This window comes from Clytia hemisphaerica, unplaced genomic scaffold (genome assembly GCF_902728285.1).
Source record: "Clytia hemisphaerica strain Z4C2 unplaced genomic scaffold, Clytia hemisphaerica genome assembly, whole genome shotgun sequence".
Classification (NCBI taxonomy): Eukaryota; Metazoa; Cnidaria; class Hydrozoa; order Leptothecata; family Clytiidae; genus Clytia; species Clytia hemisphaerica.
This window is the reverse complement of record NW_027104233.1, coordinates 909,727-926,914: the sequence shown is the minus strand read 5'-3', so window position 1 is coordinate 926,914 and position 17,188 is coordinate 909,727. Positions and strand designations below refer to the sequence as shown.

At 35.5% G+C, this 17,188-nt stretch overlaps 2 protein-coding genes across 2 annotated transcripts; both read left to right on the top strand.

Annotated features, from left to right (window-relative positions):
- The first annotated feature begins 6,519 nt into the window (after positions 1-6,519).
- On the top strand, positions 6,520-7,827 carry LOC136815995 (uncharacterized). Its single transcript, XM_067072418.1, has one exon. The coding sequence runs from the start codon at positions 6,520-6,522 to the stop codon at positions 7,825-7,827; it is 1,308 nt and encodes a 435-aa protein (XP_066928519.1).
- Positions 7,828-15,560: 7,733 nt separating this feature from the next.
- Positions 15,561-16,034, top strand: LOC136815994 (uncharacterized). The gene has a single exon (XM_067072417.1). It carries the CDS (start codon positions 15,561-15,563, stop codon positions 16,032-16,034), a length of 474 nt encoding a protein of 157 aa, XP_066928518.1.
- The last annotated feature ends 1,154 nt before the right edge of the window (positions 16,035-17,188 follow it).

Genomic DNA, 17,188 nt, shown 5'->3' with positions numbered 1-17,188 from the left:
TGTCTATTATTTCGTGATTGAAAAATTGTATGTACTTGAAATTTGGACAGTTAATATAGATAATGATAATCAGAGTTAAATTTAAACAACGACCTTAACAGGTGGAATTGCAGCACTAATGTTTTACAAAATCTAAGCGCGTATTCCAAACAAAAGAAAATGATTTCAACTCCCTAAGGAGAATCAACCAAAACACGAATTTATCGAAAAACTCAATCAAAATTTTTATATGAGTTTCTTGACAAGAAAAGAGTGACGGGAGAGACAAATGTCTCCGACATGCTAAAAAAAACAATTTTATTGATTTTCTAGTAGGGTCAAATTTAATGCTATAGAAGATCATTTTAGAGCAAAACAAATCACGCCATTTCTCTTTCGAAATTCCCTATCTTGAGAGAGCACGTATCACTCCATCCGAATTTAAGGTATGTGTACACCTTTTTTCCAATTATTTGTCAAAAAAAAATTTTTCAGTCAAAGTGGAGGAAAAGTTACTGGATTTCATTTTGGTAAAATCGCGATCTTAATATCTTTTTTTGATCCAGAGTTATAACCATTTAAATTTCAAAATAAAGTTCGTCTTATGATGAATTATTTACTCAAATAATTGTCTCTTTCGGAAACAACAAAGACAAAAGAGACAATTCAGCTGATGTTTATTCTCACCTCTATTGAATAGTAATATTTTTGACACATTTCACTGATTACTCAAATAAACAGCAATCATCTCGTTAAAAATTTCAAATTGATGTAGAAAAAAACGAAATTTCACCACACCATACTACTTTTAACAAAGTTAAAGTCACCCATAGCATTTAGATATCGACTTAATTCTTTTTCTTTTTGAGATTCCCAAAAGAAAAAAACTTAAAAAGTGTCTTAGGGTTTTATTTCTAACCGAGTTGTTTTTCCTCAATTTACAGATAACTGAAAAAATCACATTTAAATTTACTTTTTTATCGATATTTTTATAGAATTTAGGATTTAAAGAGTTAAAGTCAATCCCAAAAAAAATCCCAAGACACATTTTTAGTTCGATCTATTGGGAACATAGTATCGAAATTATTTTTTCAAAATTCAAAAGCTATGGGTGACTTTAACTACTTTGAAGTAGGTAAGGTTAAAATTCTTAAGATTTTAATTATATCCTGCCCAGTTTTTTAAATTCAGCTGAAACTTTTACCATTAGAAAGAGAATATTATTGGCTTTCAGAAAATATGTGTCCTGCCAAGCGATTTCCATACAGCAAAAACACACACCGGTTTTGACTCGCAACACACCGGTTGAGATCGGTTTTTCCCGACTTAAACCGGTTTAAAACGGTTGAGAAATCGGTGTCAAAGTTTCTAAAATTGAGTATCTTGAGCTTGTTGATTTTTACATACAAACCGGTACAAACCGGTGCAAAACGGTTTGAAAAGCGATCTCTACCGGTTTTGGAACGGTGTCAACCCGGTTTACGGAGCCGACAAAATAAATTTAAGATTTAATCAGTAGCAAAAACTGTAAATTGTTTCAAATTACTGACTTAAATCCTGAGAAATGGCTGGTGTTTGGAAGGTGGTTGGTTGCTGTGACCCAATCCTAAATTTAGGGAGGTGGGTCTGATGGTCTATCTTGAAGATTATAAAATTTTGAACAAGATTTTTTACGATCGTTAAATTTAAGATGAAAAAGCTTCTTCAAAAGTAGTTCCTCCCAAAATAATACCTTAAGGGAACCTTTTTTGGTGAGCACTAATTTTGACGAACGGACGAATCTAAGATTTTTTAATTTCGGCGAGAACTAATTTTGGCCCATCCCCACTGAATCTTCTGACTTGAAAACAAAAGAATTGAAATCCCCAGCAATAAAGAGTATGGGATTATTAATCCCCGTCGAGTTTTAGTCCGTTATTTTTACCCCCACTGGCTGAAAAATCCCACCGGGACTGTGAGAAGGGGGTGTCTTTAAAAAGATCGATAGTGATACAGGGGAGAGTGAGTGCACATTGAACAATATTAATTAAATATGCAAAAGTTGTTTATCAAAACGCTTTATTAAACAACTACATTCCTCTCTCTTTGAAATTCAAAAGAGAAGGTAAATGTCTAGACTTGTAAAATGTAAAAGGAATTTTTTCACATGTGCTTCTCACTCGTTACTCGTTACTAAAGATAATAAACATGTGCAATGAACCGAACATTTGTTATGACGTAATAACCAGAGAGAAAGAAAAATTACTCAGCAACAATTAACGAAGAGATTTTCTCTTCAGCAAAAAGGCAAGCAAATAAGGGAGTTTCTTCTTTTATGATGCCAGAGAGAAAAGCGTGGAAAGAAACTTTACTTTTTATTAAATAAACGCATGCGCAGTATATTATTTTGGAACTGCCGGCAGCCGAAATCTATTGCAAAACCGGTGTTCTTCTCTTCCAAACCGGTAGCAACCGGTTCTGATTGACTGAGATTTCAGATTTTTTGGAAACCGGTTTAGATCGGTTTGAACCGGTTGCACGAACGATCGGCACCGGTGCGAACCGGTGTGAACCGGTGCAAAGATCGGTTTTTCGATAACCGGTTTAAATCGGGTGGTATGGAAATTGCTTGGCAGGACACATATATACTTTTGCTATAAAAAATTTGTTGTTCTAAAGATATGATCAATTAAAGAGAATGTGTCAAGAAAGGTGAACACATACCTTAATACCACTATAAGTTCTATCTAATTTTTAGGCTGACTTTCCAGTACAGCTGGTCTATTTTCTCTAAAACTGAGCTTCCTGGAGCTTAAATTTTAACGTATTTTGTTCATTAGAAAAAAAGTAGATCTTTTTCATTTTCATTTTTCAGCTTCAAATTAAATCAAATTAAAGTGTAAAGATTATCCGCTAAGAATTATCTTTCCAACGAGGTATTACTTTTTACTACAGCTTTTTTCCTTCTAGAGCAATCTTTGAGAACGTTCTGACAGCCAGAACTTTTGGAATAGACTTCAATAGCATTGATATTCTATATAATTAAATTATGTTTTTAGAACACAAATAACAATGAAGGATGTACCATCTTATGCTTCACTCATGGCAGCAGTTAATAGTGACGGAAAAGGAAAAGCGCTGTTAACGATTCAATTCAGCCATATCCTTCGAACAGATCAGTGGTTGACTGATTACACAAACAACCTGATTGATCAATCACAAGATATTCCAGTCCTTCATCCTATTACTGTAAGTGCATTTACATGTTTTATAATTATGGGGTTGAACATGCTTAGGTTTTGGAAAAAATGCCTATCATACGCTTACTCCCCCACTCCACGTGATATACTACACAGTTTTTATAAGCAACCGTAGGTGTCTTGCCCTAGCCAAAGAATTAAGGAACTTGGCTAGCAAACTAGCCCTGAAACTGAGCATAAACTGAAAAAAGCCTAGTAAGAGACATCATAATGACATCAAAATGTCTACTGGAGGAACTTTCAGATAAAAAAGAGGTAAAAAGAAAACTTTTGGGAGTTCCAAATGGGTGCATGTCACTAGTCCGACACTTTCTAGTCCGACAGTAAAATAGTCCGAATCTATAAAATAAATTTACAATTTAGAAATCTATTTTTCCGACGTCACTTTTATTTTATCCGAAAACGAAAGATATTAGAGTGTCGAATGTTGAATAAGGGTTTTTCACTGAGATAACATTAATAACAGTTCATTTTGGCGGCATTTTGACATAATTAGAAATAAAGGACCAATCAAAATTGCGTAAAGATAATTTATAGCAAAAAGAATGCACTGCCTTTAAGGGTCCCTTTTTGCATGTTCAGAATTATGCTATAAGGATTGTACATCGCAAACTTTAATTCAAGCCCCCCCTCCTCCCCGCCAAAAAAAGAAGGGTCGTAAAAACAGCTAAATCCAATTTCTTGACTTTTGAAAGCCCAATCCTAATAAGCTTCTCAAAATTTAAGAAAAGTCGGGTTTAGGGGCCCAACCTCAAAGTAGGAACTTTGGATTTTTATAAGCACGTGGTTGCTTATAAAAAATGTGCCTCATCTTTGGCGATTTATATGTTTTTTTTTACTTGATGTCGGACAAAATTGCTGTCGGAATACTGACGCATTTGTCAAAACCCAACGTCGGGCATTTTTACTGTCGGACTAGACCGGGGTTCCTTGTAAAAAAATGTACACTTTCCTGAAGGATGGAAATACCTTTCGAACACAACTGATTAAGAACAAACAATATTAAAGTTTAAAACATAATCCTCTTTTTGAGAGAAAAGCCTCGAGATATTCTCTCAAATAAGCAGAAATTGTCTTAATTATTTGCAATATTTGGGATTTAACGTAAGACTTTCTTTCTCTAAGGGTCGATTTTCAATTTGCGATACGGGCATTTTTACGGACACTCTCTTTTTTATTAGAACCAGTTAGAACAATCTTATAAGAACAATGAGGCTCAAAAGTGCTAAAAAATGAGAACAATTTGGGAACAACCCTTAGCCTGAGAAGGCTGAATTTTAAGCAAATTAAGGGTCAGATTGGTAAAAATAGGGATAAAGCCGAAAATAACCCAAATTTGCCTCAAAAATAAGAACAAGATAAGAACAATTTGAGGCTAAAAGTACCAAAAAAATAAGAACAGCCGAGCCTCAGCCTAAATATTAACTGGTTCTGTTATAAAAAAAAAGTGTACCCGTCACCTCGCAAATCCAGTACCTCCCCCCGGGACCTTCACATGCTTAACCCTTCGTGTATTTTCCTACCGGGTGACCCACGAAAAAGTTCGGACGTTTCTCGACGTCTTGAGTCCGAAAAATGTCCCAAATTCCTTGGAGTTTTAATATTTAGAAAGTAGATATGTCCTAACTTAAAATTTAAACTAATACTTTTTAAATAAAACCCATTAGTTGTGTCATTACTTGTGAGCTTTTGAAGTCAAAATTCACTTTTTGGAAAGTGTAAAAAACGCATAAAAAGGGGTATTAAATCAGGTATTTTAGACGTTTTCGATATGAAGTTTTTGAGAAAATTTTAAGAAACTGCCAACTTTTTATAAAAACTATTCATGTTTTAATGAAAAATACTTTCAAAAGTATTTTTGATGATTATTAATGTAATAAAACTCGTTATATGTCAATTTATGAGTGATTTTCGAATTAATTTCATTTATCCCTTTTTTATGTGTTTTTTGCACTTTCCGAAAAGTGAATTTGACCTCAAATATTCATAAGTAGGGAACTAATTGGGTCGGACTTAAAAAGTAATAGCTTAAATTTTAAGTTAGGACATCTACTTTTTAAATATTAAAACTCCAAGCACCTTGGGACATTTTTTCGGCCTCAAGACGTCCAGAATTTTTCTGATTACTAAACTATCAATTATATTAATGTTACGTCACTAGAATCGAAATAATAGAAAGACCTTTATGTTTTGATTCTCTATCACTGACTCTTTTGTGATTTGTGAAGCATTTTAGATTTATTTTAGTTATTTTTTCAAGCACAGGAATTACAATGTCAACTTTGAACTTAAACCAAGATCTTGGTTTGTCGTCATGGTTACTTATCGTTCTCGTTGATGCGCGATGAATAGAATTGCGATTCACCTTCACAGCGTACAGTATGATTGTGAGCTGTGATTTTCACGGTATGGAAATTAGCATATGTAACTCCGATATATAAGAGTTCAGTTCAGCTTCAGTTCTATCCAGACAAGTGCCATGTACTTACAATCGGAAGGTTTACAAACATAATACGTGCGCATCCATATACTTTGAATGGGAATCGACTGGAACACGTTTTCATAGAAAAAGATTCTTGATATTGTTATTGATGCATAATTGAGTTTTGAGGAAGTCAATAAGGCTAATTCGATGCTTGGAACTATTAACAGTGGCTTCCAAAACCTCAGCCCACAGATTTTCCTTACTTTGTTCGTCCGACCGCATCTTGAGTATGTACAATTAGTTTTTTGTCTGTATACAGACCCGACATCTACGGAAATTTCAAAATTCATTGCCGTAGAGGGTCTGTTGTCATCGTCTTTACTTATTTGAGTTTTTTCAAACAAACTGTGTAGGAGGATACTCCTCCCGCCCCACACATGCACAGTTGTTAGAGATTTTTAGAACAAAATATGTGCACAGCGCATCCGAGCGCCTCACGAATGCACTTTTAAACGGGGAATTATCGGCAAAATAGACAATGCGCACAGAGTGTACTGCAAAAACGATAAACGTGAGGTACACTCTGGTACAGAGTAAATCAGTTTGGTCACCGAAGCTCAGGAAACACGTTTACCTACTGGAAGGAGTGCAGAGACTTGCGACAAGGCTTGTCAAACTTTACAAAAATCTCTCTCATGAGGGTAGACTATGAAGCTTAGAATTACCAACACTAGAGTTTCGTAGAACATTTTGTGATATTAGCCTTATTCCGTATCCGCTCTGATTCCGCTCGCTGTTTTCAAAAACTGCGCTGTAGGGGCGTTTTTGAAAGGTAGCCATATTTGTTTACGTTTTCAAAGGCGAAAAGGCTAAAAAATGGTGAAGTGGTGCTGTAGCTCAGCACTTTGCTTCAATAACCACAGAACAAAAACAAAGATTAATGGAAAACCACTTAAATTTTACAGACTACCATCTTCAAAGAAGACACAAATCTTATATCAAAGATTGTTTCGAACCACTGGGATGAATTTTGAACATGGCCATATATGTGGTGAACATTGGATGAATGGTATAAGAAAGAATGCTGATTCTGTTCCTGAAATCATCGTTCCTGTGACACAATTTACAAAACTCAAAGACAAATTGAGGAACTACAAATCTCGATACGAGTCAAGTAAAGATGAATCTGAAAAGTTGAAATTACAATCAAAGTTGAACTTATTCAAAAAGAAGTATCAGGCAGCCCTATCCATTTTAAATTCAAACATCACTCCGAATAAACGTCCTCGAAGAAAATTGTATAAACACTCTCCTGTGAAGAAACGAAAAACAACACAAAATTTGGTTCCAAAGTCTTCACCAGCTCTTACATCACCCACAATAATTCAAGCATCATCATCATCATCAACAGTTCTATCGTCGCAACCTCATCCAGAACGAGATATAAATGAACTTTCAGATTTGGTTGAGCAGCAGAAGAAGGAATTGGAAAAACAGAAATCAAAAATCAAGGAGCTAGAGTTTCAGATTTTAAAACAGCAGGGTATTATTAGCTACCTCGAAAAGAACTCATTTACGTACAAGAATTTAGCTGAAAAACCCAAAACATTCAAACTACTTTGTGGACTTGAAGTAGATGAATTTAATATGCTAATGGAGTGTGTCAGACCTTACTTGTCATTATTTGACAAACTGAGACACCCCAAAATATTTGGATGGGAAACTCAATACTTAGCAACAATGACAATCTGTCGTCACTCATTGAATTTTGATTTCATGTCCTTTGTTATTGGAACCTCTGCTACAACTATGCAAAGAATTGGAAACAATTGGATCATCTTTCTTGCAACAGTTTTTAACAGGATTGAATTGAAACCTGAGCACGGTTTTTTGATTCAGAAAATGCCAAAGTCATTTATTCATACCGGTCACGGTAATACTGATTTAATTGTTGATGCAACTGAATTCAAATTTCAGATTGCCACCAACTATGATGTAAATTCGTTAATGTTTTCACATTACAAAAATCACTCCACTGGTAAGGCACTAATTGGAATCGCCCCCCATGGAATGGGTATTGTCTTTTCGCATGTCTACCCAGGGTCAATTTCAGATAGTGAAATAACAGCTATTACAGATATTTTAAAATTTGTCGAAACTGAGCATGAAATTATGACTGACTGATCGTGGTTTCTCAATTCAAGACCTTTGCGCCGAGAAAGGGGTTACTTTAAATAGGCCCAAGCAAAAGGAAGATGATCAATTTTCTAACACTGAAAATCAGAGGAACTTCGATATTGCGTCGACAAGAATTCATGTGGAACGTTTCATTGGACGTGTTCGAAAATGGAAAATTCTTAATGATATTTGGCCAATGAATCGTGTTGACATTCTGACTTGTGTTTGGCAAATGTTGTGCCATACTGTAAATCTTTCATGCCCTCCTATTGGTCCAAAAGAATAAGAGACAAGTTTTTTTGATTTTCCAAACACAACTGTGGTTTTATATGTAACTTTACAAAATACCTAAATAACTCTAAATAGGAAAAAAAATTGAACTGGTTAACAAAATATAAACTAAATATAAAGCGTATTTCGAGACTGTTATAGGGGCTGAAAAATCTAAGTCTTTTTGTCTTTGAAAGTGAAAACAAACAAAAAGCCACGTGAAATTGAACAAATAAGAACTCAAAGTATGAAGATCGAGAAGAGATTTTTGAAAATTTAAACAGGTCTGCTATTTTGCTACTTAATGAAAGAGCTAAGTTAAAATAAATTTTTCTTAGATATTTTATAAATTTTCCATCTGAAAGTCAATATTGTCTACAAATTTGATTGTTTTAATTTTTTTAACAAGAGCACTGATATGCATACGTAATGGTTTCAGGTCATCAAACCCCAACTTTTTACGACTCGTCAAGGAATTAGCTAGTTTTTTCATTTGATCATCAGTATACCAGGTGTCTAAGACATACGGTTCATTGGCAAGAATAGTTTCACAAACATCAATCATAACAGCAATCAGAGCGTCATTTCGTTGTATTGCAAAAAAATTTGCAGTTTTTGTTTCTGGGTGGTACGAGACCAAAATACACGTGTGCGAATCTGTGCAAGCCATTTGTAATTGGCATTGTATATAGTAGTTTCTACTTTTGTTTAGATTTTGTAATGGTCCATCACAATCCTTTGCTCTAAAGTCTATTCACTAGTTTCTAGTTTTAATTTAACTTTCAATTCGTTTAAGGACCACTGTGAGTGCGTCAAGGCAGCTTGATCAGGTTTGCTTGATGAATCCAGTGATGACGTTCGATGATAAGGATTTGTGAAGGGCGCAAGAATAATTTTTAGAATGTTGTTCCACTTAATAGATACCAAATTTAGATTGTTGTTTAGCTTTCGACAAATTTCAATTAAAACCGTACCAAGAGCGTCAGGGCTTGATCCAAATCGTGGTTTTGAAGGGTGCGAATAAAAACCGCATTTAGATGTTGTAGCTTTCGACAAATTTTCAAAATATGAACAGCTTCGGTTTCAAAATCATGCCCCCTTTTAATGTTTGGAATGTTTGACATATCCTTCTCATTAGTGCCATTGATAACAATATCCCAATAATTATCAAATTTCTTATGACCATAAAAGCCCAGGAGAGCTGGTAGACGTGAACCTGTTATTTTGAATTTTCTTAGAAAAATTTTCTTTCAATTTCATGATAGTTACTAGCTTGAGGGTTTGGTGCTTCCATGAAAGCAATATCAAGATTTATTTCATCCTCTTTTTCTGAATATATTATTTCTTTGATTTTATTAAATTCTTTATTAGGAGGATAAACTGATGTGAAATTTGAAATAGAAATATCCATTTTTTCTTGTTGTAAAATATCATTCTCAAGATTGTAATCATTTCGAATATGCTGAATAGTATTTACAAACCTTCTCCAATACAAAAGTTCATTAATTTTGTCTTTGATTTCTGTAGATTTCTTCTCAATTTCCAATGTTTCTTTTTCCAATAATTTCTCATTGCAATACTGGTGGTCAGCTAATCCATTGACTCTGTATTTAAAAGATAAATGTTGTCCAACAGATGAATTCCTTCCAAGGTTTGATTTCCATAAAACAGAATAGACATGCTCTGTTACTGGCTTCATTTTATCCAGTTGTTTATTCATACCTTTTATGATAGCATTAATGTTTCGTTTAAAATAAGGATTATCTGGGTCAGCTGCACTGATTTGCTTCTTTCTTTTTGCAGATTTGAGTTTTAGATCAGCTAGTCTTACCATAAGGACTGACCCTCCTTTTTTCGATTTTCTGTGCCATTTTTGGAGCTGCTGTGTGCATGTCAATTGAAGTAGTTTTTCACCAGTCTGAGCAAAATGTTTCAAATACAAAAGTACTGCTAACACATGGCAACATAACCCACTACAGCCAATGGGACAGCTACAATGGGCTTTTACAGGAAGGTCTCCTTGAAAAAAAATAACAGCAGGTCTTTCTGTATGTCCATAGGATTTTGAAATCATAGCCTTGACATATCTTATATCAGTGGATGTGGAGAAAGTTTTCACTGACAATATTTTTCGACTTTGTAACATTCGAAAAGCCTTTTCTTGCTGACCCATACTTCCTTCCTTTTTGTGAGCACAATATGCATTAAAAATATCTTGTGAAACGTTGGGATAAAGTTTATCATCTGATGACCAGTTTACAGATGGTTGGGGGACATCATCTGACCTCAGACTGCAGGGAAAACTAGACTGGTGTTTTGTTCTCAATTTCAGCTTTTGAATAAGTTTTGGATACTTTGAAAAAGTCTTTATACGTGAAATTAGTTCATCCTTTGTCCCTGAACATCCTTGTCCCAAATTGGCAAGCCATGCAGCAGCATCTTTCTTAGTAAACGCTGTCAGATTTGGAGGCTTCATCCTTCTGCTGCCTACAGTCACTGAAAACGAAAGTGAAATGTGCGCCATCTTTAAAATATGTCCCTACAAACACGGGATTTTTAGCGCAGTGAGCGGAGTGGGCGCGGATACGGAATTTGGCTAATGGTGCAAGTCTATAAGCAAATTATTCTATCATAATACCCGTTATTTTTTCACAAGAAAGTTATCGAGTCAACCAACTCAAAATCTGAGTTAGTTAGCTGAAAAACTTTTTTGTCAACAAAATCCGAGTTAACTAACTCGAAAATTATTTTCATGAAAAAAATTCAGGTTAACTTAACTGAACTGGAAAATCTTTTTAAGAAAATAAAAAGTCAAGTTAGAAACTGTAGAGATTTGAGTGACGTTCATAAATTGTACTTTCATGACGTCATAATTTAGATTGCTGACTCGAAAATTCCTAACTCGAAGTTTTCTCGACAATTCCGAGCCTAAATCTCTACATAGGATTCCAATTAAACGGAACATACAGATGCAGCCAACGAGCCATTTCCCCAAAATATCTGTTTCTCCTTTCCAGGAAGTGGTCGTTTTGCCTGAAAAGGACCGCTCATATCCTTATATATAACTATCTGTTCCCATATTCCAGCTGGCAACTTAGCGGGTGCAATAAGTTATGATTTCCGGGGGGAAGTGTCTACTTCGCAACAACAAAAATGAACGACAAATTTCAAAATGAACGACAAATTACACCATACACAACCCGACTGAAAGTTACTGTATCACCCCTATTCATTACTCTTATTATTTTGCAGAGAATAACTATTAATATAGTCTTTATAATGAAAATCTACGCATGCGTTTTGAATTTGTTTTGAAAATAAAACAATAGATGCGAAACAGACACTTCCCCTCAGGGGGGGGGGGTCGGTAGTAAAATCTCAGACATATATGAGTAGTAAAAGAATTTTTAAGGATTTTTGCGAACCACCACCCAAATTCTTGGAAGAGGTATTTTACTACCCAGGTAGTAAAATATTTTGAGACATTTTGACATAGAGACCACCTATCTTTTGGTTGCTTTTCGGAGCGGACCAATTTTACGAAACGGATGAACAATTGATAATTCCCGTCGCTGCAAACATAACAAAAATAAATCTAAAATGCTTTCATAAAAGAATCAGTTATAGAGAATCAAAACATGAAGGTTTTTCTATTATTTCGATTCCATTGACGTAACATAACTATAATTGACAGTTTAGTAATTGCCATTATACACTTAAGAATCATGTGAAAGATTTCCTTTTAACGAAACTCATTTCAATTACACTTGGAGGTTTCTAGGAATTTCTTCATTAGTAAACATGTATACTGATACTTACAGTCTACTAGACATTAATATGGTAGAATTTGCTCTTCATCTTTGATTCTTTCTAAAGCTATTAGATTGACACATGCACGATATAATTTCTACAGTTGGTCCTCAGAGGTTGATATTTTCTTTGTAAACTCGACCTCTGATTCTCAGGGTATTAAATCCCAGTTTACGGGGCGACAAGATACGATACGACAAAGTGCATAAAATTTCATAATAACGTTTAATCACCTTTTTTATTACCTTGGAAGCTTAAATGAAAAAAAAAACATGAAGCGTGCCGTCCAAAGAATGATGAGTGGGACGGAAACACAGTGGAAAGTCTGTATTCCAGCACACGAATCGTGTGCTAACCAATCAGCGAGCCGAATTCGGCTGTCTCGGCACATCAAAGGACGACTATGTTTCCTCTCCAATGGTTTATTGGCCCGCTTTTTTAGACTTTTAGCGTGGGCGGTCGCCAATACGTAGACTATTAAATAGTCGACAATGCTCGCTGCTCGCTTCGCGCACATTACAGCCATTATGTTCGCATATCCAAACTACTCCCGCGATCTATCATATTATTCCGGTTTCTTTCCTATCCGGCTTTTATCCCGGTTACTGAATACAGTAAAATGAATTACAGTCTACCGATACGCCATCGGAATCTTACAAACTAGCCGGAACTTCGTTAAAATGACACCGCAATTTTCATTGTCCGAGACAATGCAGATAAACAGTATGTGCTCTTTTTTTTGTCCATTGACATGTAGTTCATTTGGCAAAAAGTTTTCGATGGAGAATATTTTACGCTGGTAGTTGCGATCTTTTAGCTAGAGATAAAGCAACGTCAATAATATCAATAATTTTCGATCACATAACACTGTAACATCCAAAGGCATTCTATTCATGATATGCCTAGGCCTGATTACTTCATATTTTGTCCTCTATAACATTTATAATTTGACCTAATAAGGTGCGTAATCGTTGTTGCTATATATAGTAAAAAGATTACGTCACAGAGAGCAATATCATAAGAGAGGTCCATGCATTTCTATGCTTCCACAAATTTTGTAGGATTGGACAGTACGTTGAAATTTTTTTCCGAGTTTTATCAGATTTTATCCCTAAATTTTCGGAAATCGTGACCCTTTCGTTTTTGACACTTTCAGAGAGCGGATTGGTTTTTTGTACCCCTCACAGAGATTTTTGAGGCCTGGAAAAGGTACCCTTACCGGCGCGCACATACCGGTGCCCTGTTTTGCCTCAGTGCCCCCCGGCCTATCTCTCTCATTTATTTTGTACCGTGAGATTATTCCTTCCGACCATGGAAAATTCAAAAATTCAAGTACTTTATTCCAAGGAACTTGAATAAAATAATTTTATTCAAGGTCCTTGCTTATTCCTACTTCGGCTACAATATAGACAACATACTCTTTATTCGTTACATTCGTTCCCACCGTATTTCCCCGATTTCCCGATTTCCCCGGGAATAAAAAGGGTTAAAATGGTAACTAAAGCTCCGACATAACATGTTGACTGAAAATTTAGGCTGCATGTATCCCCAAATTGAAATTAGCTTCAAAAGATAGCAGATATGGGGATGTGCAGCCTACTTCAATTCCCAATCATTCAGCAACCTGGTTTCACTCAAAGTAAAGCGTTTGCGGGTATGTTATAAGAAATAATTTTGGCTGAAATTTGAGGCAAACAGTCAGGGGTGTGTTTTTGCCTAATGAGGAAAGTGTTTAAATTTTTTGCGACCTCTTCTAATTAAGAAAGAAAACTTTCCCTTGACAACTTAAAAGAGCCGCAAGTTCTAACCATGGCTACCAGATTCAGTGTGGGTCAATCAAAGTTGACTTTATCAGTCAAGGATTTATATTGCAAGTTAGGATACCTCGGCCATATATCCAAAATAAGATACACCGCCAAAAAATTTTTGTTCCGATTGTTAAAACCCCAGATACATCTCAGAACTTTTGCATCCATGTAAGGTTTTTATCAGGACAGTTTAGTTTAGACGCTTTTGAATCGTGTCTAAATTGCAGAAATCAGATGATGACATATCTCAGCTCTCAACGGGAATTCCAGCTTGAAACTCTCAGGATCGGTAGAGTAAGTATGTATCATTGGAATTATGTCATTGGGAACATGCGATTTTTTTTGTGTATATATATCTTACAAAATTAACAAAATTAACTTTCACTTTCTTAATTGGAAAGTTTTCTTTCTTAATACCAGACGTAGGTAATCGAAGAGTTCGATTATCGAAGTCATCGAATTTAATCGAAGCAATTAGTCTTTAATTAATCGAACTAATCGAAGACTAATCGAACTAATTGAGATTAAAAAAAGATTGGAAAATTCGATTAGTTCGATTAGATTCGGTAAGCCAGGGGGGACAAGCAGTTAGTACAAGACAGTTGCCTACTAACTGCTTTTTCGCAAAAGTTTAGTAACACCACCACCCTTGCACACATATTACAGTTAGTACTAACTGACTATGGGGTCAAATTTACATACACAACCCTTGAAAATGGCTTTTTTACCCTTATAAAAACAATAAAATCTCGGATAAAAAATATCTAATACCTTCAATGTTTTAATTTTTCATCTTTCAATAGGAGATTACAACATTTTAAGAAATATTTTGGATAATCACATTTCTGTGACAACCGACAAAATTGTTATAAAGATTTTCAAAAAAAAAATTCGAAAATTTAAATAAAAAATTCAATTTCCTAGAAATATTTTTGTATAATACGATGTTTTATTGAAAATTTCCTCACAAAATTTTATTTTTCACATAGTACCAAAATTTGGCAAATGTTTAGCAAGGGACCACCCTTTTTTGCAGTTAGTACACCTGAGTACCAAGTGATTTCATAAAATTCACAGGGCACACCACCACAGTACCAACTGGCATACTGTCTTGTACTAACTGCTTGACCCCCCCCCCCATGGGTAAGCTTTGATTACCTTCAATAATCTTCGATTATCCTTTGATTAGCTTCGATCGTTAGGGCTCCATTACTTCAATTACTCTTCGTTTAATTCGATTACTTGGCTTCGATTACTTCCATTTTTCATCTAGAGTATTTTGGCTTTAACCATTTTTTTACGCGCTCGATTATTTCACCTTCACCGTAGGCGTTATGGCCATCATCTTATATTACGATGGTGTATTTGGCGGCCGCCCACGCTAAAAATCTAAAGGATACGCCATCGGAATATCATATAACCCACACGCTAAATCTCTAAATTTTGATTTTCGGAACTGCATCAAGCCTGGATTTTTTACAGAATTCTGCTCACTGGTTTATGGACGGGACATTCAGAACGGTTCCTGATCAATTTATGCAGCTTTACACTGTTCACGGACTGCAAAGAGGACACAATGTTTTGGGTGCATATGCGCTGTTGAGAAATAAGGAGGCAAACACGTAAACGGAGATGCTGAACCAAATTCGCGCTCTGACAAAAAACCTGGAACCAGAAAATTTCATGACCGATTTCGAGACCGGTTCGTCGAATGCACTACAAAGAGTCTTACCGAACGTCCCAAGAAAAGGTTGTTTTTTCCATCTTTGTCAGAATATTTTTAAACTTGTTTCAACTGAGGGTCTACTGGGGAGATATACCAACGACAATAACTTTCGGATGAACATTAAAATGATTTCTGCTCTTGCATTTGTGCCAACCAACGACGTCATTGCTGCCTTCACTGAGCTTTACAACCATTGTGGAAACGATGAGCAGGTTATCCTGGATTACTTTGAAACGAATTATATAGGAGAACAACGCCGTGGGAGACGACTTCGACCTAGGTTCGCCCATGCTATGTGGAACGTTCATGGCCGTGTGGAAAACAACCTTCCGCGAACGAATAACGATCTGGAGGGTTGGCATAATCGATTCAACGATTCAATATGTCATGCTGATATTTGGAAATTTATTCAAGCACTCAAGCAAGATTCAGCCCTTCACGACCACACACGAGCTCAAGTGTTGATTGGCGCAAATCCATCTCGCCAAAGCTTGGCATACAGACGTATAAATGAACGGTTACAAACTCTTGTTGAGAATTACAACAACAACGATAAGTTGAACTTTCTCCGTGGTATTGCTTATAACCTTGCTTTTTAAAGACGTGTATGTTTGTTTTATTCTTTTGTTTTTTAGTGATAACCGATAACTTTCACACAAATGTAAATAGTCTTTTGTTACATATTTTACGGGAAACAAAAAGTTTGTTAATTATTCATCTGCCTATTATTAAAAAAGAAAAGGAAAAAATTAACGTAAACTAAACAAAAAAGAAACACGTAAGGCGAAACAAAAAAATTTCTTGTTTCCGGAAACCGGCCGCAAACTTTCGTTCGTTAGTAGTCCGTACTTGTTGTAATTTAGGGCATAATTTATGCTGTGTTTATACATAAAAGTTATTCTTAAACTCTATTTCAATGAGCCATAAATTATCAAAAATAACAAAAAAAATTATTTTCTGGCCGGCCGCATGATAACTTTTTTCCTTCACCCGCATTCCGGAAACAAAACATTTTTTATCATTCGCCTAAACATGTTTTTTTTTCATTCATTTCAAATTATGTACTTGAGCCAGCTAAATTTAATCAAATAAATATTTCCCTGCCGTTTTTGAATTAAAATTCTCTTTCCAGTATATTCGTGAAGCGACGCTCGCAAGTTCGTTACGGTGGCAATTTACACAAAAAACTAATTACATTTTGAAAAAAACATGAGATTTCTCCTGTCAGTTCTTCATTAATCGAGGAATTGTCCGTTCGGGGAATAGTCTGTCAGGGAATTGTCCGTTCGGAAAATCAGATGTTCGGGGAAATGTCCGATCGGGGAATTGTCCGTTCGGGGAATTGTCCGGTCGGGGAGTTGTCTGTCAGGGAATTGTCGGTCGGGGAATTGTCCGGATACCCAATCCGCAAGTGTGGGTGTTTGGTAAGTTATGGTTCATAATAAAGGAGGATGAATTTGAAGGAGATCAAAGGAAGGTTTGCATGGACACTTACACCTCAAAGGAAATTGAAGCTAGCAATAATGGGAAAATGGCACATTTCTTTCTGACAATATCACACTCAAATGGTATGGTCTGGTGCAAACAATACGAGAAAAACACAAGGCAAATGTTTTCTAACTTTTTAAAGGAACACTTCTAGTATACTTTAGAGCGTTGTTGAAGCTCATTAGAGGACATGTGTTTATTATGGATAATGAACCTTCACAAAATTTAAAGAAAGCAAAAGGGGCCTTGCATTCGATTCACGGAA